The sequence below is a fragment of the Muscardinus avellanarius genome, assembly GCF_963383645.1.
Source record: "Muscardinus avellanarius genome assembly, chromosome: 7".
Classification (NCBI taxonomy): domain Eukaryota; kingdom Metazoa; phylum Chordata; class Mammalia; order Rodentia; family Gliridae; genus Muscardinus; species Muscardinus avellanarius.
The window spans coordinates 26,957,234-26,983,854 of record NC_137793.1 but is presented as its reverse complement, the minus strand read 5'-3'; the positions used below and the strand labels follow the sequence as shown (position 1 = coordinate 26,983,854).

The following is a 26,621-nucleotide window of genomic DNA, read 5'->3' as shown; positions in this document are numbered from 1 at the left end:
AATTCTCCTAGAATTTTCTGTAGCTCAATATTAGTGATATCCCTTCATCTTGACTTCTGTGAGTTAATTGCTTCTTCATTGATATTCATTCTCATGTTTTCAGAATTCTCAGGTTTGGATTTCTGTTGTCTTTGCATCTTCTTTCCTGTGTGTGAGAGTTCTATGTATGTTTGTTATCATTTTATAATAAGGCATATGCAGCAAGTATATATTTGCATATATATATATATATATATATATATATATATATATATAGTTATCATATAGTCCCACTTTTAATTTGTTCCCCCAAACCCTTTATAAGATGTAATTCTTAGCCAGTACAGGCAAATAGAAGTCTCTGGTCAGTAGGGCCAGAAACTATGATGTTCTGTTCAGCACCTGTGTGGTTGGTATTTAATGTGTTACAAACACCACTGTACTCTCATGGTTGAGAATCCATAAAACCCTACAGAGCACTGACCTTATTTTCTGGGGTCATTGGGACTATACTCAGCAGAACCAGAGATCACTATGTTTCAAACTTGTGGCTCAGTTGGTTGGGCTTTGATGGTCTAGGGACACCATCACTTATCTGCTTGGTGTAATCACATAGTTCCCTATTACTGGCATGCTTGTACACCAGCCACAAACTCTGGAAGCTGAGAGAATGTTGCGTTCCCAGACTGTAGCTGCAATCATGTGAATCCCTGATGGCCCTTGGCCTCCTTGATTTCAGAGCTCAAACTCAGGCAGGAAGATACTATAACATTCTTAGCCTGGAGCTTGGGTGGCTCCGTTATTTATCACCAAGAAACTGCTGCTCTGGGCAACTGAGATCCTTTGAGACCTAGTTGAACTATAGCCTTGGTGTTTGTGGCAGCAACAGGTACAAATTTATATATTTTTTTAAGTCTTCAGAATGATTGGCTAAGTTATTTCACCTTACAGTGAGCACTTCTTCACTCCTGTGGTGATTGCTGGAGATCCTCTACCATTGAGAAAACTGCTGGCCCTAGGTGGTGCCTGCCTGAGCGTCCCTAGGAACTGTTTGCTAATTCATGTTTCTTCTGTTTCTGACTATAGCCTGTGCCCTCACCTCCACAGTGATGATTTTCAGACTCACAGACTAAGGGTCTGTTCATTGCTATGCAAGTCCCTGTAACAGTGCAGGCTCCCACTAGGACAATTTCTAAACTCACTGTCTTGGTGAGTGATGCTGGGGTCCCTTCAAGAAGGGATTAGTTTAGCTGCAGTCACAGGAGTTTGCTGGGTCATTTGAATGAGTAGTCTGTTGATTCACAATGAATTTGATAAGGCAGGATAGAGCCAGTGAGTTTCCTGTAGGAAAGTCCTGTCATTTCTTGGTCTGAGTTCAGCTGCAGACACAGGAGATTGATTGTTAGTTTATCTGGGTGATCTGGGGATTAGTACTGAGGCATTTGAGTGGGGAGAAAGGAATGTGATTGCTTTTTGTGCTGGTATTGGAAAATTGCTCTGGTTCTAATATCCAAAGTGTCAAAGGCAGTCAGAGTCTGGGTGCTGTGTGGACGCTCAGGCAGGGAAGGGTGATGGCTGTTATACTGCAGAGTTCCTTCTCTCTCTCTGCACTTTGTTCTAATGATTCACCTATAGTAAGAATGTAAAGAAAAGGAAGGCCTTTAACCTTAAAATCTCTAGAGACAATTGAAGCCTTTAGCCCTGGAAATACATAGAAGCAATCTGTTTTATACATAGAGGCCTGTTTACCTCTTCTCCTTTGTGACCTGGCCTGCATATGGGAAATGCAAAAATCTGTGTGCTGCTTCAAAGAACCCATACTTTATGAAAAACCAAAACAGTCAAATAAAATAGAGATGGAAAAATAGTAAATTATTGACCTATGCACTTAGTAAGCTCACTGTCTGGAGGCAAAGAGGCACCACCTGGCTGAGAAATAAGTTACTAGCCTACTGCTTTGGTGACACTGATAAGAACATACCAATAAAAAATATATATATTTTTTCTTTTAACAATTTTTTATTGAACATAAATAGTATACATTTAAACTATATTTGGTGCCCTCTTCCCTGCCCCCATTTTCCCTTCCCCCCCTCCCACCAATGGTTGTCCATGTTAACCATGTCATATTCATAATTTAACACATATTCAGATGTAGACCCTCATAAATCAAGATCAGCCTTCCTCCTCCCCTATCTTTCCATTCAAACTTTGCTGATATTTCCCCTCCATTATCTGGAGTCCCACTGGTATCCTCTGTGTTTCCTACTTTTGGCATATTAAAGGAAACATATGTACCTTCTCCATCTGTGCTTGGCTGATCTCACTTAACATAATGTTCTCCAGGGCTTTCCATCTTCTTGCAAATGATATAATTTTGTTCTTCTTTATGGCTGAATAGAATTCCATTGTGTGTATTTCCCAAAGTTTTGCTATCCATTCATCTGTTGATGGAGATCTGTGTTGGTTCCATATTTTGGCTATTACAAATTGTGCTGCTATGAACATAGGTATGCATATGTTGCTGTATTTCTCTGAATTCAACCCCTTTGGAAAGATACCCAGGAGTGGTATAGCTGGATCATATGGTGGATCTATTCCCACCTTTCTTAGGAATCTCCACACAGATCTCCATAGTGGCTGAACTAGTTTGCATTCCCACCAACAGTGTAAGAGAGTTCCTCTTTTTCCACATCCTCGCCAGCATTTGTTATGAAGTATTGGTATTAGTTGTTCACTGAAGGTTTGTAGAATTCAGCTGGAAACCCATCTGGGCCTGGGCTTTTCTTTGGTGGAAGAATTTTTATTGCTGTTTCTATTTCTTTGGTTGTTATTGGTTGGTTTAGGCTTGCTATGTCCTCTTGGCTGAGTGTAGGAAGGTTAACTGTGCTTAGAAATCTATCAATTTCTTCCAGGTTTTCAAGTCTATTGGAGTATAAATTTTTAAAGTAGTTTCTGATAATCTTTTGAATTTCTTCACCATCTGTGGTGATATCTCCTTTTTCATTTATAATTTTGATAATTTGAGTTGATTCTCTTTTTCTTTTGGTTAGGTTGGCCAGGGGTTTATCAATTCTATTAATCTTTACAAAGAACCAACTTTTTGTTTTATTGATTCTTTGAATTGTTTTTTTGTTCTCTATTTCATTTATTTCTGCTCTAATTTTAATGATTTCTTGCCTTCTGCTGGCTTTGGGAATAGACCATTTCAGACTTTCTAGGTCCTTGACTTGTGTCATTAGGTTCTTTACTTGGTGGTTCTCTGTCCTTCTTATGTGGACACTCAATGCAATAAAGTTTCCTCTTAATATTGCCTTCATGGTGTCCCATAGATTTTGGTAGGTTGTATCTCTGTTTTCATTTGTTTCCATAAATTTCTTTATTTCTTCCCTAATTTCTGCTCTTACCCATTCATCATTCAATAGTGTATCATTCAATCTCCATGAATTTGAATACTTTCTTTCGAATTTCCTGTTGTTGATTTCTACTTTTATTCTGTTGTGGTCTGACAAGATGTAAGGAATTATATTACATGTTTTGAATTTGGTGATATTTTCTTTGTGTCCCAGGATGTGGTCTATTTTGGAGAAGGTTCCATGGGCTGCTGAGAAGAATGTGTATTCTGTAGTTCCTGGTTGAAATACTCTGAAAATGTCTATTAGGTCCATTTGGTTTATGGTTTCCTTTAGTTCTAAAGCGTCTTTACTCATCTTTTGCCTTGAAGATCAATCCAGTGGTGTGAAAGGCGTATTAAAGTCTCCCAGAATTATTGTATTTGGGTTTATTTGGGATCTTATGTCCAGAAGAGTTTGTTTTACAAATGTGGCTGCACCCATATTTGGGGCATAAATATTTACTATCATTATATCTTCTTGGTGTATTGTTTCTTTTAATAAAAGGAAGTGCCCTGATTTGTCTCTTTTGATGTGTTATAGTTTAAATTCTGTTTTGTTGGATATCAGGTTTGCTACCCCTGCTCTTTTTTGGTCACCATTGGCATGGTATATCTTTTTCCATCATTTCACTTTCAGTCTGTGAATGTCTTTGGCTGTAAGGTGAGTTTCTTGCAGACAGCATATATTTGGATTATGTTTCCTAATCCACATTGCCAGTCTATGTCTTTTGATTGGTGAGTTAAGTCCTTTGACATTAAGAGATATTATTGAAATATAATTTTTGTTTTCTGCCATTTTGTGTTCTGTCTACTCTTGGGTGGTTTGATCTTTCTTCTTTATTTAAGTGGCCCACATATGAACTTCCTCTCTTCTCTGATTCTGAAGTGTGCTTCTTTTTTCTTCCTTATGGTTTATTTCTTTAAGAATTTTCTCTAGTGTTGGCTTTGAATTCATGAATTTTTTAAGATTCTATTTATCCTGAAAGACTTTGGTTTCACCATTGATCTTGAATAGTAGTTTTGCTGGATAGATTAGTTTGGGCTGGAAGTTATTTTCTTCCAGGGTCTGAATCACATCATACCAGTCTCTCCTGGCATTCATGACCTGGGTTGTATAGTCTGGGGTGATTCTTATTGTTTTGCCTCTATATGTCACCCATCCTTTTGTTCTCACTGCTTTTAAGATTCCTTCCTTGGCCTCTATGTTGGTCATTTTGGTTATTATGTGGCGTGGAGTGGTCTTTCTTTGGTCCTGTCTCAGTGGAGTTCTGTATGCCTCCTGGACATGAAGATCCAAGTCTCTTTCCATATTTGGAAAATTCTCTGAGATTATTTCCTTGAAGAGATTACAGATGCCCTTGGTCTGTACTTCTATCCCTTCTTCAATGCCTATTATCTGTAAGTTAGGATGCTTCATATTATACCATATTTGCTGGATGTTTAGGTTTTGTTGCTGTAAAGATTTCTGTATATCGCTGACTGTGTTTTCGGTTTTGGATGTACTGTCTTCAAATATTGATATTCTGTTTTCCATTTCATCTAATCTTCCAGAATTTATTTCTATTGCTGTCTTCATTTCACTTATTGCCTCTTTCATTTCATTCCAGACCTCTTTTTGATTCTTTCTTAGTGTTTCAATTTCCTCTTTCATTTCTTGTAGAATTGTTTTAAAGCCTTTCATCATATTGTAAACCAAGATTCTGAACTCCCCTTCTTGCATTTCTAGTAGGTCAGTATTCGTGATTTCTGCTGTCTCTTCATTATTCCTGGTTCTCATATGTATAGCATTCTCTTTCCTGTTTTTTTGATTTCTACCCATTGTTTGTGAGTATTATGCTTAGTCCAATCTTAATATTAGGAGTTTAGAGGTATCGGCAAGTCAGCAGAGCTTTTCCAATGTTGAGGGTGGGTGATAGGGGAGGAGCTGGGGTGATGGGTAAAGGAGTCAGATTAGGTGGAGGATGTGTTTAGTTTGAGAAAGACTTTAAGTATGATAAGGTAATATCTTGCTGAGAATGAGAGAGAGTTAACTAGTAGAACTCTTGTAGTTAGTAGAGTAAGTATGGAGATATGAAATACTTTGAGTATTAAACAAGGAGGTATATTATGGGGAAAAGTTTTTGGGGAAAAGAATATATAGGTTAGTGTAGGGAAGTTTGTAAGAGGGGTGATGGAAGGAGCAGAAAAACATAAAAAAAAAATCCACACAAGGTACCAAGACTATTATGTAATTCAAGAAAAAGAAAGGAAAAACCAATCAAAAGAGGAGAACAAAAAAAGGAAGTTAAGAGGAAGAAAGAGAAAAAAAGAACAAGAATAAAATAAAAGGAACTAGCAGCTGTGTGAAATCAGAAAACAAGGCAAACTATCAAATATATATAAAAAAACCAAGAAGTTAAAGAAGGGTGGGGAAAAATAAAACAGCAATAATCATAACAAAACAAAAGCACTGTAAAAGCAAAACAAAACAAACATCCACAATAAAAGTAAAAAAAAAACAGTCCTACTTATTTACGAATATGGGATCAGGTCCATATAATATTTGTGTATCTGATTGCTTTGGTAGCTTTCAGAATATAATCCAATGCCTCTTAGTTTTCTTTGTACTCTATTTTCTCTAGTGTTGGCTTAGGTCACTCTGGGTGTTTGGACACCTTTCTTTCCTTTAACTGCTTTGGGTTTATGTATCAGGATGTCTGGTATCACTGTTATTAGATTCTGTACAATTCCCAGGTTCTGCGTAATTCCAACCTGTAGTTAGCACCTCTGCACTCACCACCCTAGACTCTGGCCTGTGCTTCCCTACAGCAGGAGTGGAGGATGTCTAAAGTAGACTTGGAACCTCCCCCTGAGGTCTTGTGCAGATATTGTGTCTCGATGGATTTTCCTGTGTCTCTGGAAATTCTAACTGGGCTAGCTGGCGTGGTCCCAAGATGTGCCCTGGGCAAAGGGTTGCTGGTTCCTGGATGCCCCCACTTACTGCCAGAGCTCTGCCAGTTCTGAGAGTGCAGGCTGGGTGCACTGCTATTACTGGACCCAGGTATGAGTGGGTGCAGATGCCTAGTGCCTGCTGCTATGCTCCTCCAAGGTGTTCTGGGCTGTGCTCTAGACTAGAACTGAGTCTCAGGCTGCTGGGCAGGCGGGAACTCCCAGCGGTGGGCCAGGGGTGCGGGATAGGTGCACAAGGGTCCGGGGACACAGGCGCTGCACAGTGTCCAGCAATGATCTCTGCCTCCCGCGAGGTGTAAAAGTTGGGGCCCGAGGAGATCTCACGGGCACACAGAGCTTTCGCCGCCTGGAAAGCAGGCCTCCGGCAAGGTGGGTGTCTGGGCTCCAGTGGGGGGCGGGGACTAGGCACACAAGGTAAGCTCCGATTTTAGGGGTGGGGGTGGCGCAGGCACTGACTACTAGCGGGAGTTCGGGGCGCAGACTGGGTGCGCGAGGACAGTGCTGGGTTCTGAGGTGTGGGACAGATGCCCCGGGCCAGTGCTGGGTGTGGGGCACACTCTAGGACCCGTGCTTTCCCTGGACGCACTCAGGTACCTGGCTTCCTTGGTCCAGGTGTCCGTGGGAGTCCCTGTGCTGTTGTGATCCAGTCGCTGGTGAGCACACAGAATTCTGACGTGGGTGCTGCTCACTGTTTAAGATGAGGCTCTATGTCTGTTTCCAGTCTCAGATTATCTTGCCACGGTGATTTCAGTCAGGGCTCGGGAGTGCAGATTGGGCAGGCAGGCAGCCCGCGCAGGCAGCCTGCAGGCGGGCGTCTCAATTGTATCTGCATCAGGTCTGGTTTTCAATCTTTGTTCTTTTTTTTCTTTGAGTTCAGGGTTTCCTCCAAGGTACCTGGATCTGTTTTGGTTCCTGGGATGTATTTATTTTGTTGATTAAGACACTGCTTTCTAAGTACTTGAACTCTATTTGTTTCAGCTACTGAGAAGTGCTGTGTCCCTCAGTCGCCATTTTGAATCTCCTCCTAAAAAATATATTTAAAGGCCAGGGAAGAATAGGGAGTCAGAGTTCAATTTCTTGGCTCTCAAGTGTGTCTACACGTTGTTTTTCTTCTCTTTTCTTTCTATTTTCTACTGATTTTGTAAATAAAGACTTGTTGAAGCTGCACTAAGTGCCTATTATTTTTAATTTCCCTATTCACAACAGATCATAGTGGAATAGAGGAAGAAGAGCCCACAGTATCATTACAAACTTAACCCTTTTGATGATGGTTTCCTGCAATTACTGGCTCTACATTATTCTGCTTCTTCTTTGCTGGAGTTGGTCTCTGAGAGCTACTAAGTCCTAATAGCTGTCAGGCCTGCCAAGATGGAGCCTGCCTCTGCTCTCAAATCACCAGATGAGATGTATGGAGCTATTTTCAGGCCTCTGATCTCTGTGCTGTATCAAATTCCACTAAGTTCCTCCTATTGAGTTCTGACTGCTTTTCTTTTCTTGCTAAGAAACAATCTTCTCACTAGTTCAGTTTTAATTCTCAAACCAAAAGGTGCTATTTTTTCTATTCCTTCATCTTTTTTATTCTTCTTTTTTTTTGGTACTGGGGATCGAACCTAGAGGCATTCTATCTCCAAAATATGCTTCTAGCCCAACATTACGTATTAAATTGAAAACAGGGTTTGTTTTGTTTTGTTTTCTTTTCTGTCTTTCTTTCTTTCTCTTTCTTTAACTCTTTCTCTTTCTTTCTTTCTTTCTTTCTTTCTTTCTTTCTTTCTTTCTTTCTTTCTTTCTTTCGGTACTGGGGATGGAACATAGGAACATTGCACCTCTGAGCTACATTCCCAGTCCTAATTTTTAGTCTTTTTTATTTTTGTAAAAGGATCTCACTGAGTTGCAAAGGACATCACTAAGTAGCTGAGGCCATCTGCGAACTGTGATCCTCCCAGTTTCAGCTTCCCAAATTCTGGTATTACAAGCGTGCACCACCGTGCCTGGAGCATTAATTTTCTGAGATCCTCCCTACTTGCCAGGGCTGGCTTTGAACCTGCAATCCTTTTATCTCAGCCTCCCAACTGTGCATCACCACACTCAGTGACTCTTCATCTTTCAAAACATTTTTTTTCTTCAACACAAAGTTAATATAGTTGAAGATAATCTTGGTCAATTTTCTTTTTTTGACACACAGCTTTGCATTTTATTTATGATTATGCCAAGTAACTGGTCATTTTTTTGTTCAATTAATGTTAGTTTGTATCAGTTTTATGCTGTTATATATGTGCTATTACAAACTTATACATATATTCTGTCTTCTTCAAGTACAGTAGTTTTTAAATAGTATATGATTATAAGCTCAATTTCTGGTTCATTGGTTTGAGTTGTTTGTGGTTATAAATGTTAGTTTTCAGAATGGTTATGAGAATTTACATGCACAAGAGAAGTATATGACATCATGCTGATTTGTATGTTCTCCAAAGCCTAATGAAATTGATCTAAAATAATATTTGACTGGAAACAAACAAATTGGTATATAATTTAGAACTAACTCTCAAATTCAGTCAAAGAAGAAAAAAAATAGTTGAATTCTACCATGAGCTCTATTTCACTTTAATTGGAATTTCATTTCAATTTTTTGGTACTGGAGGGTTGAACCCAGGGAAATTCTACCTCTTAGTTATTTTATTTTTTGTTTTCAAACAGGGTTTTACAGGTCACTGAGGCTGGTCTTGAACCTGCAATAATCCTGTATTAACCTCCCAAGTACTGTTATTAGAAGTATGCACCACCACACTTGGCTCATTTAAAATTTGTACAACATATCTGATTTTAATAGTGCACTATTTGATATTACCTCCTATTGAAGTTTAGAAACTTACACAACTTAGCTGGGCGTGGTGGGTGGCGCACACTTGTAATCCCCGCACTTGGGAGGCTGAGACAGGAGAAACGCGCAGGTTTGAAGCCAGCCTCAGCTACTTAGTGAGGCTCTCAGCAACTTAGTGAGAGACCCTGTTTCCAAATAAAATATAAAAAAATGGGTCTGGGAGTATAGCCGGGAAGTAGAAAGCCTCTGGGTTCCACCCCCAGTACCACCAAAAAAAAAAAAAAAAAAGAAACTTACACAACTTATCTGATCTCATTAGTGTACTATTTATTATTCCCTCCTATTGAAGTTTAGCAAAGTAGTGCCAGAATCATATAACTTCACTCATTAATGAATTTAAAACTCCTGTCCCCTGTTGAAGGACATTTATTTACAGTGACTTTTCTTCTCAATGATTCTCTACATGATTATTAATATGAATCACAGTATCCTGATAGATCTCAATATTCTAAGTATCTTTAAAATGTCCCTAAACTTTAAACATGTTTGGCACCTGAAATGTCACAATTATGCACTTAGATATGCTATTAAGAGGATATTTTTAGCTATGGCTGGCAGTAGGCTGTCCCTTTGAGAGTTCAGTCAAACTCTGGTATAAAAGAGACAGAACCAGATTCAACACAGGAGGAGCCTCACAACAATGCTGTGCGCATTGTGTAGGTAGGTCATACCAGGCTTTTAACGTTAAATGATTTGCTTATGAAGTTTGAATTCCAAAAAAGTACACAGGTACACAAATTGCTATGTGCATTTTATAAGAAAAATCCTCTATATTATCCATGCTCTTATCTAAAGAATTGAAATACATACTAGCTGATGATGTCAACAGGTTAATTCTTATAATAAGCTGTCAATTCTGTCAAAACTGATGTCTATTGTGATGTTATACTTTTACAGAATATTTTGATTATCTTAGTATTCTGGGTAAGGAATTTACAGTTTTAATATCAGTTTTGGCGATGAGTTTGGGAAAAATAGGTAATGGGCAGAAACTTTTCTAATTTCTTTATGATTACTCAAAGTTTTTTCATAGAAAGAAAAGGAGGAGTCTATCTCTTCCTACTCATAACACTGCAAACACCTGAGTATGATTTAAAAAAAAGACACCTCAGGTTAACACTTTTCTAAATAAAAGCTATGAATTCAAATGAAAATGTGGTCAGAAACCTAAAACAGTGAAGATGCAGAGAAGATGCAGAGAAGAAAGAAAAAGAAAAATTCAGAGTAACAAATTGTCCTAATCCTGTACAAGTCAGTTTTGAGTTTTCTTTTTTTTTTTTGCGGGAGTACTGAGGATTGAACCCAGAGGCATTCTACCTCCAAGCTACACCACTAGCCCTATTTTTTAATCTTTATTTTGAAACAGGGTCTCACTAAGTTTCTGAAGACCTTTCTAAGTTGCTGAGGCTGGCCGTGAACCCGTGATCCATCTGTCTCAGCCTCCCAAGTACTAGAATTACAAGTGTGCGCCACCATGTCTGGCTCATTTCTCCTCTTAATGACATTTAATATTTTATTTTCAAAATCAGTTAATTCATAATTAATTTCAACCACACTTTATACTCATGATCAGCTTTTAAAAAAATTTGCCCTAGATAAGCTGGAAATCGTGGCCCTCGATTGTAATCCTAGTACTTGGGAGGCTGAGACAGAAGGATTATGGATTTGAGGACAGCCTCAGCAACTAGTAAGACTCATCAATGCAGTGAGACTCTGTTTCAAAATAAAAATAAAATAAGGTTGTGCTTTTAGCTCAGAGGTAGAATGACTTTTAAACCAGACTTGAAGTTTCACCAATCTTCAACAATGAGAGATGATGGAATGTTAAAGAACCCTAAGTCCCCAAGTGAGAGAAAAACGTTAGGAGAGTTTTGAATTCCATCAGCAATGTGAAATGACCTGGAGCCATAATAAGGGTCTTCATGTCTTTACTAGGAGTAGAGAGTGCATTTCAGATACATGAGCGTGTGCAGATCACAACTCATTGGCAAATGAAGGGTACATTTTACAAAAGGAAGGTGTCTCCAAAATGTTTAAGTTTTGAACAGCCAATTAAAATCCCTGAAGCACAGTGCTGCTGGTACTCTATAGTGCTTACGTGGTGTGGTGGGGAGAGCATCCATTGCAATGTCTTTTCAGTCATGACTGGTGGCTGGTTTTAGGATGGATATATGAAGTGAGGGTGAAGGTAGTGATCCCAGATGAAATGAGCTCATGATACCATTTAAATATGTTGAATTGGACAATATCTATGAGGATGGATTAGTAGCCATATCTCTTCAGCTGTGGGCATTTTATTCCAGCAGATCAGAGATGATAATGACATTTTTTTTTATTTTTTATTTTGTGCAGTACTAGGGGTGGAGGCCAGGGACATTATACCTCTGAGCTACACCCCCAGCCCTATTTTTATTCTTTATTTTGAAACAGAATCTCATTGAGTTGCAAAGGGCCTCACTAAGTGGCTGAGGCTGTCTGCGAACTGCGATCCTCCTGTCTCAGCTTCCCGAATACTGCGATTATAAGCGTGCGCCACCACACCTGGCTGATAATGACTTTAAAGAAAAAGGAAAGGGACCAGAAAATAGACTGTAGAAAAAAAATGACTTTAAAGATTCAGATTCTCTTGGGAGTGAAGAAAAATTAATTTTTTCCTCTACAGTTGGATAAAGACCTAAGATCTCTCATTTATCTAGTAAATAGTACATGTGTGTGGCTGTGAGAGCAAAAGTCTCCGACAACAAAATACTTTTGGATGATTAATGATAGTTTACACCTAGTATTATAGTTATATATTGAAGAAAAACAACCAACAAAAGTCATAACTATTTAAAGTATAAAAGTCTATAAAATAGGATGAGGTGTATTAAGAACTTTAAAATAAGTTATATTTTTATTTGCAGACTGTTCTTCCAGTTTCTAGATCCGAGGCTGTAAGTCCTCTTGTTTGAAAAGAATAAAAAGACCTTCCCAGATTAATCATCATCAGGATAAATAAATTTTTAATAAATTTTGAAATGTTACAAATGTGTAAACTTTATTATCAAGAACAAAGTTTTTATATAGCTAAAATATTGGCCACTCAACTTCTAGGACTGTCCATTATGTGTGGTGTAATGCAAGCTCTGATATAAATGAAAAATCTGTGAATCATTTCCTTCTCACCCAGTTATGAGGGCCTCAGTTAGTGGAGAAATCATATTCACAAGTTAGTTGCAATTACATCAAGAATTTGGATTCATTATAGTAATTAATCAGTACTCAACCTAAGACAGTTTTATTATAAAAAACATTACAAATGAGAAGAAGTTATTTTATTTTTGTCCAAGGTAAAACATTTTGCAAAAGTCAGAGGAAGGATTTGAAGTAGGTTTTGCCATTTGACAAAAGTCCTTGCCAAAAAAATGTGATATTCGCACAAACACTGAAAGTGCTGACGTGCCCTCATACCTTCTTTTTTTTTTTTTTTTTTTTTTTTTGATGTTTGCAGCATCACTGCAGTTTGAAGACATGGGAAATGGGAACTCCACATTGGATTTCATTCTTCTTGGACTCTTCAACCACACCAGAGCCCACCAGTTTCTCTTTGGGATGGTTCTGATTGTATCCCTCACATCCCTTGTGGGCAACACTCTCATGCTTATCTTGATCGACCGGGACCAGAGGCTCCACACGCCCATGTACTTCCTCCTGAGCCAGCTCTCCCTCATGGACCTTATGCTGGTCTCCACCATTGTGCCCAAGATGGCTGTTGGCTTTCTGACTGGGGAGAAGGCCATCTCCCCTGCTGGCTGTGGACTTCAGATCTTCTTCTTCGTCACTCTGGGTGGTGGAGAGTGTTTCCTTCTGGCAGCCATGTCCTATGACCGCTACCTGGCCGTATGCCACCCACTGCGATACCCTGTTCTCATGAGCCCGAGGTTATGTTTGCAAATGACCCTGGGGTCCTGGTTTCTGGGGACAGCGGATGGGCTCCTGCAGGCGGTTGCTACCCTGCAATTCCCGTTTTGCAGAGCACATGAGATAGACCATTTCTTCTGTGAGACCCCCGTGCTGGTGCGTTTGGCTTGTGCTGACACAACTCTCTTTGAGTATGCTATGTACATCTGCTGTGTGCTGATGCTGCTGGTCCCCCTTTTTCTCATCCTGACCTCTTATGGTCTCATCCTCTCTGCCATCTTGCACATGCGCTCTGCAGATGCCCGCCAGAAGGCCTTTGCCACCTGCTCCTCACATTTGGCTGTGGTGGGCCTCTTTTATGGAGCTACTATTTTTATCTACATGAGACCCAGATCCTACAGGTCAACTCATCATGACAAGGTCGTGTCTGCATTCTATACCATCTTCACCCCTGTGCTGAATCCCCTCATCTACAGCCTGAGAAACAGTGAGGTGAAGGGAGCCCTGAGAAGGTGCATGGGCCAGTGCATGGACTTATGTAAGGACTAGGACCGTGTGTATTCACTCCAACATTAAAGGCTGTACAAACTACTTGATTGGGACCTCCTAGGAAATATATTTATGACATTACATGTACATTTATTTTTATGTTTCTCTGGATTGTGCAAAAATCTCTGGACTTTGAGTTCATTTACTCACTTGTAATCATAATACAACTGTGGATTGCTAAGAGTCTGTGAATCACACATCCTTTGGAGAGTTTCCAAATCACACCCTACAATAAATTTTTTTGAAAGAATGAGCTAAGTATAGAAACAATATTGGGGGTTAATTGTTGTTATTTGTTGCAAATCAAGCGATAATTGACACTCATTCGAATGCTTACATCTTAGGCATTCCCTTCAAATGTTTGAACAAGTGTGTGCTCCTGTAGTTCATGCCCTTCCACTACTGCAGAAAGGTCTCTCCTGCCATTTCCAGGAAAACTCCAGACCGTAGATATGAATACCGGCATTATTTTTATTCTTATTCTCTAGTTTTGTCTATTCTAAAATTTTATGTTAATGCAAACCATTATGTTAATGCATCTGATATTTTTCTCTAAGCTTAGTAAATTTTAAAAATTCTCCAGATTTTCACATTTACTGGTAATTTGTTCTTTTTATTGCTATGTGGTAGTTTCTGACTGAATATATTATTTGTCATCCCATTAATTTCATTTTCATTGCTGTGTTCATTTTAAAGCTGATATAACCAAAGCTGCAATTAATCTTTCTTTTGTAATCAGATGCCTTTATTTCTCTTGGTGCATCTCTGATGAACTTTTTAGTGAATTGATTTTTTTTAGGGGGGTAGTACTGGGGATGGAACCCAGGGGCCTTCTACCTCTGGGCTACACTCCCAAACCTATTTTATATTTTATTTGGAAACAGGGTCTCTTAAACCAGTTGAGGCTGGCTTTGAACCTGCATGATTCTCCTGTCTCAGCCTCCCAAGCACTGGGATTACAAGAGTGCACCACCATGCCCCGGTATAGTGAATTGATTTTCAAAGTGTTTGTTTAATTTTAGGTTCTGACCAGCAATGAATACAAATTCCAGTTGCTCCAACTACTATCAAGCCAATTCATTTTAGCCAATTCTAGAGTTAGTAATAACTCATTTGGCTTTTCATGTAATCTTTCTTGATTTTAATGGTTTTTTAGGACTTTTAACCTATACCCATTATACATATCTCCTTTTGTAAACTATTCCAGTTTATTTAAAAAATCTGTAAATGTTTCATAGGAAGGATAAGGGAGAGGGATGGGAGCTGGGGGAAGCTCACGGAGGGAATGTGTATATATGTCTCTACTTGAACTTCAAAACAATGCATGATTGCGGTGCACCAATAATAACAAAACATAATATATGCCTCTTACACTACTATTATAAATTTTAGAAATAAAAGAATGTTTGGTTATTAATTATTATTATTACATATTTTTGACATCTGTCTTCATACATTAACACTTTTAATTAAACTGGATATATGTATATATACTGCCTCCATTTTGCTTGAAGTTTATTCATTCTAATTAAATTTTATAACAAAATATTTCTATTTCATTGGAGGGCTGATTACACTGAAAATATGAAAGCTTTTCTATTTTTTTTATAATTTAAACTGTCAGATGAAGAGGACCAAATAGGGGCTTAGGTGGTCAGGAAATACTTTTACATTTTTTGTTGGCAAATGATTATATGCCCATAATAACTATCAAACAATACATTTGACATGTTTAAGTATATTTGTAGCTCATGACGGGTGAGAATAAACTATATTAAGAAAAGAGAAGAGGAGGAAGAAGTGCTCATGAAATCAGCTTTATTTTTCTTTCATATCAGTTTTATTTATTTTCTTTCGAAACGAACAAATGCTTATTTGCAATTTGACTTTGTTTGAGCAGTGCTGAAGCACTCCATCCTTTTCTCTCCTGGACTCTGCTACTGCACCTCTGGGAGGCGAGCTTGGTTCTTTGTGCCCCTTGCCCTTCACAGGAGCCACTTCTGCCATGTCCCTCCACTTCCTTCTCAGGCTGATCCCTGGTGACCAGGCTCCTCATGCTGCCCTATTAAAAGACAGCCATTTTCTCTTCTGGAAGCCACTCTCCACAGGGCTTCAGGTGAGTATGTGTCCTCTCTGCTTCTCCTTGCTGGTTCCAAATGACTGATCTCCCTTGTCCCCTCCCACCCCCAACCCTAGGTGATCTGAAAGAAATGCTGGAACATAGGCATTCTGCAACCAACCTCTCTCAGGGGCTCAGCACATCAGGTCACGATGCTCTATCACTGGGGAGCCAAGTTGGGTAAGAATGTTCATACAAGAAGGGGCCCTATGGTGCCAAACTGGTAGAGTGAGGTGAGGAGAACTCTTCCAGGGCTGCATGTATGCTTGTGCAGCGGCACTTAGGGCACCCCAGGATGCTGCAGTCAAATCCAGGACTGCATTGCAACAGGAAGTGCACCTGAGCAGAAGCAGCCCAGAGATATCCTGAGAGTAGGGGACTCTGAGAGGAAGAGCCCTCTGATTGAAAGAGCACGAACACACCAAGAGCTTTGTGCATGTGTTCAGGTTCACATCGTCATCTGAACCCCACTATGATTTATAATTGCAATGCATCAATAAAATAGTAAAAAGAAAGAAAGAAGGAGAACACAATGTCTCCATGGGGGATGATTTTACCTGGAAAACTGAAGAATGGAAGGCCTCAGTGCTGTTAGAAGTGTTATCATAGACACACAATGTAGAAGAAACTAGTTGTGGAAAAGATGGGAGGCAGATGAAATTAGGTAAATATAAATACTGCACTGGAAAGAGAATTAAAGGTTGAGAGATTTCATGTTTTTTTTTACATTAAGTGAATGTGGCAAGGCAAAATGTTGGCATACTCAAAATTGTGTTCCCGAAAACAGTCTACTGTTAGGATAAAAATATATTTATATTTGGAGAAACTAAGAGCAGAAAACTAATTTATTGACATTTTAATATATTTTTTAATTTCTAGCCCCTAAAATGCTAGTGCCAAGCACCTTGAGTAAAATATGCTGGAATTATGCTAATGGATCCCAAATGTACAATTTAATAAATGTGTTAAAGTAGCAAACAATTATCATAAATAGACAATCGTTTTATCAGGTTTTATTTGCATAATTTAATAAATTTTGTTCTCACTAATATCTTTCTATAATAAATTCTGATGACAAAATGTATATTCTATAATAATTGTATATATACAGTTTGTATTAATTCCTTCTCTCCTCTTCCTTTCTCTAGTATATAATAGCATAACTCTATATTCAAAGAATAAAATAATAAAAAGAAAGATGAACCAGCAATTATAGAAAGACTAAAAATAGTTGATAATATTAATTTACTATATGCAAGGCTCCATGTTTTCTGTTTTCTGTTTTTCTCTGAATGATGTTTAATGTCTCATCTAATCTTTTGGTGGTAGTAGGGATCAGCCCCACGGAGAGTTCTATCTCTGAACTACACTCCAGCCTTTTTTATTTTTATTTTTTATTTTGAAACAAGGTCTTCCTAAGTTTCTGAGAGTCTGCTAAGTTGCTGGCCTTGAACCTGTGATCCTCGTGTCTCAGCCATTGTACCTGTCTTTTATCTCAAAGACAACTCTATGAGACAGGTACTAAAGTCTTAGTTAATATAAATTAATTCCAGATATAACTTAATGGAAGTTCTTTTGGGGCATACTTATTGTTAGAGATATTTTTATTTGTGCATATTAATTATATAGAATACTGAATTTTGTTATGTCATGTTTGTGTATGAATATAACATATTTTGATCATTTCCATCCCATTAATTTTGTATCTAGTCAGTGTTTGTGTACAGATAATACAGAAAATATCTTTTCAAGATATTATATTTGCATCAGTATTTTTCTTTCAAAGCACTAGGAAATAGTTTGTATTGCTCTCTCTATATATATATACATATAAATATATATAAATTTTGAGACAGTATAGTATACCAATTCCTAATCTAGACAGCTATTATAATGTGTTTTGCATCCATGTTCTTTATCAACTACTTTAAATATACAGATGATTTTATTTCATACACATTATTTAAATTCAGTATTTGACTTCTGATTTTCTCCATAAACTGCACTGTTGCTAAGTGAATTACCAGTTGCAATCAAGTTTTTAATCGGTCAGTCGCCAACCAGTATATCACCAAACCAGTAAATCTGATGACTTAAATTTGTTATGACAGGATTTATATTTATTATGCCAAGCAAGTATTTGATATTATAGAAAGTTATTAGGATAATTATTACAGTTTCTGATTCAAATATTGAATAATGAATATTTTCAGTCAGAATTTATTTGATACCTTTTTATCTTTTGCTTATCTCTCAGTTAAAATTTTATTTTTAAGAAATAATAGAGAAAGCCGGGCGTGGTGATGCATGCTTGTAATCCCCGCGCTTGGGAGGCGGAGACAGGAGGATCACACAGGTTCGAAGCCAGCCTCAGGTACTTAGTGAGGCTCTCAGAAACTTAGTGAGACCCTGTTTCCAAATAAAAATACAAAATAGGTCTGATAGTATAGCCCGGAGGTAAAAAGCCCCTGGGTTCTACCCCCATTCCCACAACAACCCAAAAAAAAATAAAAGAAATAATAGAGGAACCCAGGTAGAGTGGGAAGTGGATTCTGCTAAATACTGAAGTGTTCAGTGGTAAATGGACATGGGGTGATATAGTACAGTAAATAATTAACTGACAAAGCCAGAAGGAAACTATGACTCTAGAGAGTGAGTGGACTTTGAATATAATGTGGTTCAAGTGAGTTGTCAGTAATATTCACTGATGTTGGAAATTCACATATGATCAACCAGCTCAGAGAGGCCTCCCTGCCCTAAGGCCCAGGCCACATCTCTTATGGACTCTTCCTGTGCTGTGGGGTGAGCACAGTCGGAGCAGCCAGGAGTAGGCCCACAGCTGAAACACACTTGGGATTTGAGGGCATTAAGACAGATTGATTTAGTTCTTAATAAAAATAAACATAAGAAATAACATAGAAATAAGTCTAAATCAGTGAAAAGTTATCAGTGACACAATTTCCACATTTGTTGCATGAAAATAAAAATATGAATTGACTGTGTTCAGCTGGACAACATGGCACACACCTGTAATATCAATACATGTAGAGTTGAGGCAGGGTATCACAGTTGTGCACTAGCCTCAGCAGCCTATTGAGGCCTATTGTTTCCAAAAAAATTCTTCTAGGATCAATTCCAAGTACCACAAAAATAAATAAATAAATAATAAGTAAATATATATATATATATATATAATAAATTAACTGTATTCAAACTTAGGAGTAATTGTTAATAAGATGGCCAATTGTTTTATGGTTATTGTTAGTTTTTGATGATCATGGTATGTATTAAAAGGCAGAAACCTAGGTTAGTGTATCCATAAATTCCATCATTTATTTACAAATATATAAATGCATATATGTATGTATATGCATGTTGAGGGAGAGGTCATATATACAGAAGGTATACAAATAACTATAAAGATTTAAGTAACTACTATCCAAGTATAAACTTGTAATATTTAACCTCTTGATTCCCCACATATAGAATTAATAACTTATGATTTGAATTCTAGAAGTTTAAAAAAACAAGTAAAAGTTAAAGCATTCTTAAAAATGCATTGTTGCTTTTGAATAAAGCAGCTTTTACCTCTTACATAAAAACATGTGAGGTTTTAAATTATGAACATACAGTAGGTTATACAATAATATTTCATTCTTCAATATTTTAGAATTCTATATTTCATTATCTATGCTTCTTAAATTCATTAAAGATATAATAAGTCTCATCATCCTAACAGTTATTTATTTGTTTGTTTATTTTTATGGCTTCCATGTCTACTCTGGTGGTACCCTCTGATCAAGACAAGGAGAAAAGTATCTCTATGATGGTTAATTTTTTTAATGAATTCAACATACATTATTGATAAACTGCTTTCAGCCAGATTCTATTCTTGATGTTTGGCTTCTAACAGTGGATAGAATAAAATATTCTATCATGAAGTTCAAGTTTTTTTTTAGAGAATGACAATGCATGATAAACATAATTCATAATGTTTATTATTATGTGTAGTAGAAGGTAAAGAATGTAAAAAAGGAAAAAAAAGGGTAAGAAGGAGTCAGTGCAGTGAGGATGCTGCCTCCCCTTCTGGAGTGGACAGTGAGACACGGAGAAAAGACTGGACTTAAACTATGTGGGATTAATTAAAATGTTGAGACTCAACATGACGCCAAAGTCCCAGTCAATGAATTAAATATCTTCGATTGATTTAAACAAATAATTTTCCATCCTGTGAAATATGCCCTCTCCAAATGCTGGCTGAGGCCGTTGGTGTTGATTAAAATATGCACCACTGAGACCCATTTTATTATGCAGACATCTGCAAATGAGATTGAGATTGTGACACATTTGCCTTCCTTTTTCCTACATAATTCTTTCATTTTAGGTAAAATAGAATTCAGGATGAGTAATGAGAACCTGACCTTCAGCAGTGATTTCATTCTCTTGGGACTCTTCTCTTCTTCCCAAACAAGTCTGGTTTTCTTCTGCTTTTTGTTCATCATTTTCGTCATGACCGTGACAGAGAACGCGCTCATGATCCTGCTCATCCGCAGGGACCCCCGCCTGCACACCCCTATGTACTTCCTGCTCAGCCACCTGTCCTTCATGGACATCCTGCACATCTCCAACATCGTTCCCAAAATGATCGCTGACTTTCTGTCTGGCAGCAGGACCATCTCCTTCGCAGGTTGCGGGTTCCAGGTGTTCCTGTCCCTCACGCTGCTGGGCGGCGAGTGTCTTCTCCTGGCTGCCATGTCCTGTGACCGCTACGTGGCCATCTGCCACCCTCTGCGCTACCCCGTGCTCATGAGCGACAATGTCAGCGTCCGCATGGCCGCGGGGGCCTGGCTGGTGGGGACCCTCAACTCTGTGATTCACACAGTCTACGCCCTCCATTTTCCCTTCTGCCGCTCTAGGGCCATCGATCACTTTTTCTGTGAAGTTCCTGCCATGCTGAAGTTGTCCTGTGTAGACACGTCACGCTATGAGCGAGGGGTTTATGTAAGTGGGATTATTTTTCTGCTAATCCCTTTCTCCATGATCTCTGCCTCTTACGTGCAAATTCTTCTCACTGTCCTCCAGATGAAATCATCAGAGGCACGGAAAAAGTCCTTCTCCACCTGCTCCTTCCACATGCTCGTGGTTGTAATGTACTACGGGCCTTTCATTTTCACCTATATGAGACCCAAGTTGTACCATAGTCCAGGCCAGGACAAATTCCTGGCGATATTCTACACCATCCTCACACCTACCCTCAACCCTGTCATCTACAGCTTCAGGAATAAAGATGTTCTCATGGCCATGAGAAGTCTGCTGAGAAGCAACTTTCCCCATAAAAAATGAATAAGGAAGGTGCCTGAATTAGTATTTTTTTCTTTTTCCATACATTTTATGTAGAACATATTCATCCATTTTTTTTTTAATGGAAAGACAATTGGAGCTTTGTTCTTGCTTTGAAAATAAGTGAATATTTGGAGTCCTATTTATAATAAAGAAGTTATAAAATGTGTTTTTTTAAATACAATCCTCTAAAAATATATTATTTCATTTTTGCCCCCAACTTTAATATAAATATGACACAATAAAGAACATAATATATCAAGAAGTTATGTGAGAATTTAATAGATGAAAAGTCATTAAGTTGCCTTTCATAGTTGGAAATTATAAAGCAATAACACCAAATAATATTTGGATGAATTTGACATCATTTTATATGTTGATAGAAATGATTTATGATACAAATTTTTTTTCTGCACTGGGGATTGAACCCAGGGGCATTCTACCTCTGATATACACCCCCAGCTCTATTTTTATTCTTTCTTTTGAAGCAGGATTTCACTAAGTTGTGGAGGGCTTCACTAAGTAGCTGAGGCTGGATGTGAACCTGTGTTTCTCCTGTCTCAGCCTCCCAAGAACTGAGATTACAAGCATGCACCACCATGCCCTGCCAGTGGTACAAAAAATTTTAAAATATTCTGGCAATATATATTTTGAAATGTATTATTAAATTATCTGCTAATGATTCAATTAATATTGATGTAGATATAATATGCAACTATTAAATATTAACAAAAGTTTATTTCCTGACAGTTGTAATTGTCTTACTTGCTTCTAACTGTAATTTTTTTTTCTATCACTGGTTGCTAAAGAGTCTTTTTTCAGTAGAAAACAAATGGAAAACTTACTAGTGTAATAATAAGTATATGTGTATTACTAGAAGTTAGTAACTGGAAATGTTTATGTTAATATTATATACATCACATGCTATATGTTTTTTAACGATTCATTAGTGACACACAGCAATATCTTGTATGGGTCTTTAGAAGCACGAAAACAAGGAATAGTAAAATCAGGATATCCAAACATTATAATAGTAAACAAAAGAAAGTCAATCTCCAGCTGAATAGAGCAAGAACAATATGTAAATATGGAGTCAGTATTTAAAACGTAAGCAGTTCCAGATAAACATATAGTAATAAAATACTATGTTGTGGGGCTAAAAACTACTTTTTTTACTGGAGGTAAAGAATTACACACACACACACACACACACACACACACACACACACAGGCATCAGAGGAAAGGACAAATCTTCGTATATTTGTCCTCTGAGGAGAGGACAAATCTTGATATATTGATAAACAGTGGACAGCAGCATGGTTAATCAGATGAGATTGTAAAAAATACATGGAAATGGGAAGTAGGATATTTTAAGCATAAACCACAAATTAAAAGTACACACATACACAATAATCAGTATAATTTATTTATTTATTTATTTATTTATTTATTTATTTATTTATTGGTGGTACTGGGGGTGGAACCCAGAGGCTTTCTACCTCCAGGCTATACTCCCAGACCTATTTTATATTTTATTTGGAAACAGGGTCTCACTGAGTCGCTGAGAGCCTCACTAAGTAGCTGAGGCTTGCTTCAAACCTGTGCAATCCTCCTGTCTCAGCCTCCCAAGTGCGGGGATTACAAGGGTGCACCACCACGCCTGGCTAATCAGCATATTTTAAAACAAATTTCTATCATAGTCTGAAGGCATGCATTTGCAATTGTAGTTCAGATATGTGTGATGTAGCAGAAGATTAATCCACTGTAGGATGCTAGCAAATGACTGTGTTCTTTATACTTTGATGATAATTCATCTTTGAGGAAACATGACTTTTTCTCTCTTTTTTTTTTTTTTGTGGCACTGTGGATTAAACCCAGGGGCATTCTGTCTCCAAGCTACACCCCTAGTCTTAGTTTATTCTTTATTTTGAAACAGGGTCTTGTTAATTTGCTGAAAGCCTAACTTAGTAGCTGAGGCTGGCCTTGAACCCATGACCCTTCTGTCTCAGCCTCCCACATACTGGGATTACAAGCATGAGCCACCACGCCAGGCTATCTTAATAACTTACTGCATGTCATCAACAGAGGAAAGAGTAAACTAATTAGACAAAATCAAGCAATACTTTTTCTTGATTTAGAGTCTTCAGATTGTTAATTTAAGTATTACTCAGTCTGTTTCCATAAACCTAAGTAACTCCACTTACTTCTGAAAACTTTGCTTCTAACTGCAAAGTAACTTAATATGTTAATAATATACAAAAACCAACATCATGAGTATGTTTTGGCAATGAATAATCAATTTTCAGCCAATCACAAGCAATTGAACTTTGGCTAATCCCAGACAGCAATCTCATTGAATCGTAACCAAATAAGGTAAAGGTCCCACCACACTATTTCCAAATAGGACAGATGCTTGCGTTCAACCAGTCATGTAATTTCTCTGCTTTGTTCCCTCCCATGTTTTATCAATGGAACTTCATGGTTCACACTCCTGGGGAGGTCTAAACATCTTCTGCTTTGTTTGTTATCCGGCATATGAAGTGATCTTTGCTCAAATCAAATCTGTTAACTGTATTGGGACTGATGTTTTTTTGATAGAACATCAGTGTCAGAAATGGAACTACTCTGTGTACTTCATATAAATGAAATGCAATATTTTTCCATTTGTGACTGCTTATTTCACTTAGCATAAATCGTCAAGTGTCTCCAATGTTATAGCATATGTCTAAATTCCTCTCCTTTTTAAGATTGAATATTTTTTCATTAAATCTATGTACCATTTTGTTCACAGATTTACCTGTGGATGGACAGTTAGTTTGCTTCTGCATTTTTGCTCTTGTGAATAATGAATAATACTGCTATGAATATGGTTGTATATTATTCAATGTATTTTCAAAGAATGTGATTATATTTTTATAAAATTTAATTTCACATAAACCTAGGCTTATAGTATGGTATCATGGTGCTAAATCCTGAAAGACTGCCAATGAACCTCCTAGGTTGTTCATAGCTAAAATATTATGAGTAGGCTATTCAGAAATTGTTTTTTAAAAAGTGTTTTTATATTTTTATTGGAACATTATAGTTTTACATCATAATGTAGTTCTTAGTAATAGTAACATACATGTACACAACATTCGGTGGGTTTTCCCCTGGCTCCCTCCTACCCTAATACAGAATATTAAGATTGGCATTGGTGTTCTCACATACGTACATTATGTCAACAAAAGTGTTTACTTCATTGATTATCCCCCCCACCTTCCCCTAAACCACTTTCCTGGCTCCATTGGAGTTTCTCCTCCATTATCTGAAGATTTTCTGTTATTCCAATTACTTCTTAGCTTCTGCATATAAGAAAAAAACATATGACTTTGATTTTCTGTGACTGACTAACCTCACTTAACATATGTTCTCCAGGTCCATCCATTTTTTTGAAAATGACATAATTTTGTTCTTGCTTATTGCTGAATAGAATTTCATTGTGTGTGTGTGTGTGTGTGTGTGTGTGTGTGTGTGTGTGTGTATAATGTAATCAGATATATATGTATGTATGTCAGATATATACATATATATCTGATTTTAGTACCTTTGGAAAGATTCACAGGAATGGTATAGCTGGATAATATGGTGGATACATTCCCAATTTTCTGAGGTATCTCAAAACTGATTTTTATAGTAGCTGTACTAATTTGTAATCTCACCAACTCTTCAGTATAGAACCCTATTTCCTCACATCTTCACCAGCATTTATTGTTGTTTGACGTCATGATGATTGCCATTATGATTTGAGTTAGAGGGAATCTCATCGTAGTTTTGATTTGCATCTACCTGATTGCTAATGATGCTGAACATTTCTTCATGTATCTTTTGGCCATTAGTATTTCCTCTTTTGTGAAGTGTCTAATTAGTTCAATTGCTCATTTCTTTTTTGTGGCACTGGGAATTGAGTCCAGAGGCATTCTACCTCTAAGCTAAACCCACAGCCCAATTTAATTTCTTATTTGGAAACAGGGTCTCACTAAGTTGCAGTGGACCCTGTTAAGATGTGGAGGCTGGCTTTGAACCTGCAATCATCCTGTCTCAGCCTCCCAAGTATTGGGATTACAAGCATGTGCCACCATGCCTGGCTTCAATTGCTCATTTCCTGATTAGGTTTTTTTAGTGTTAAGTCTTTTAGATAACGTATGTATTCCTGATATGAGTCCTCTATCAGAAAGATATCTGGCAAAGATATCCCATTGTGCAGGCTCTCTTTTTAGACTCTTGATAGTTTCCTTGATGAACAAAAACTTTTTCATTAAGGCAATATATAATAATCCTAAAGCCAATATCATATTGAATGGGGGGACTGCAGAAATGTCCTTTAAAATCAAGAACAAGACAAGGATGCCCACTATCACCACTCCTCATTATAATCCTCGAGACTCTTGCCAGAGTGATAAGAGGAAACTAACAAGGGAATTCTAATAGGAAAAGAAGAACTGAAATTATCTCTACTTATAGATGACATGATGCTACATTTAGAAGACCCAAAAATTTAACAGAAAGGCTTCTAGAGCTGATTAACAAATTCTGCAAAGTAGTAGGATACAAAATCAATTAAAAAGCAAAAGCTTTTCTATATTCCAACCATGAATTTACTGCAAAAGAAATCCAGAAAATAATTCCATTCATTATAACCTCAAAACAATAAAATATATAAGGATAAATCTAAACAGGGAGATAAAAGATCTACAATAAAAATTTTAAAACACTAAAGAATTAAATAAAACAAGATCTTAGAAGATGAAAGAATTTCCCATGCCCCCAGATAGGCAGAATAAATATTATCAAAATGACCATTCTACCAAAAGGGATCTACAGAGTCAATACAATCCTTATAAAAATACCAATGTTATTCTTCACAAACCTAGAAAAATTAGTCTTAAATTTCATATGGAGACACAAAGATCTAGAATAGCCAAAGCAATTCTCATAAATAAGAACCATCCAGGAGTCTTCATAATTCCTCACTTCAAATTATACTACAGAGTTATAATAATAAGAACATCATGGTATTGGCACACATTAGACATGTAGACCAATGGAACATGATAGAAAATAGAGAAACAAATCTCTGCACTTGTAACAGTTTGATTTTGAACAAAAGTGCCAAACACATATGTTGGAGAAAGTTTTGACAGCTTTTTCAACAAATGGTATTGGGAAAACTGGTTATCTATTTGTAGAAAAATGAAATTAAATCTCTACCTCTCACCCTGCACAAAAGTCAACTTGTAATGAATCAAAGTCCTGAAATTATACCAGAGATTTTTAAATCATTTGGGGATGAGTAGGTCCAACACTTCAATACATTGTCACAGGTAGAAACTTCCTCAGTATTACCCTCAAAGCTCAGGAAATTTAAAAAAGTTATTAAATGGGATGGCATAAAACTAAAAAGAGACTGATCATCAAAAGAAACCATGAGGCCCGGCGTGGTGGCGCACGCTTGAAATCCCCGCGCTAGGGA

At 37.4% G+C, this 26,621-nt stretch overlaps 3 protein-coding genes across 3 annotated transcripts in view; 2 read left to right on the top strand and 1 right to left on the bottom strand.

Moving 5' to 3' along the window:
• Window positions 1-26,621, bottom strand: part of LOC308265016 (olfactory receptor 2G6-like) — a gene marked incomplete at both ends in the record, with an annotated part of 658,093 nt that overhangs the window by 153,193 nt on the left and 478,279 nt on the right. The gene's annotated exons all lie outside the window — the stretch shown is intronic.
• Window positions 12,567-13,649, top strand: LOC308265531 (olfactory receptor 2T8-like; the record flags this gene model as incomplete). Its single annotated transcript, XM_080699328.1, has 1 exon — window positions 12,567-13,649. The coding sequence occupies exon 1, from the start codon at window positions 12,681-12,683 to the stop codon at window positions 13,647-13,649; it is 969 nt and encodes a 322-aa protein (XP_080555454.1). The 5' UTR covers window positions 12,567-12,680.
• On the top strand, window positions 20,170-21,111 carry LOC308265243 (olfactory receptor 2AJ1-like; the record flags this gene model as incomplete). Its single annotated transcript, XM_080698840.1, has 1 exon — window positions 20,170-21,111. The coding sequence occupies one exon, from the start codon at window positions 20,170-20,172 to the stop codon at window positions 21,109-21,111; it is 942 nt and encodes a 313-aa protein (XP_080554966.1).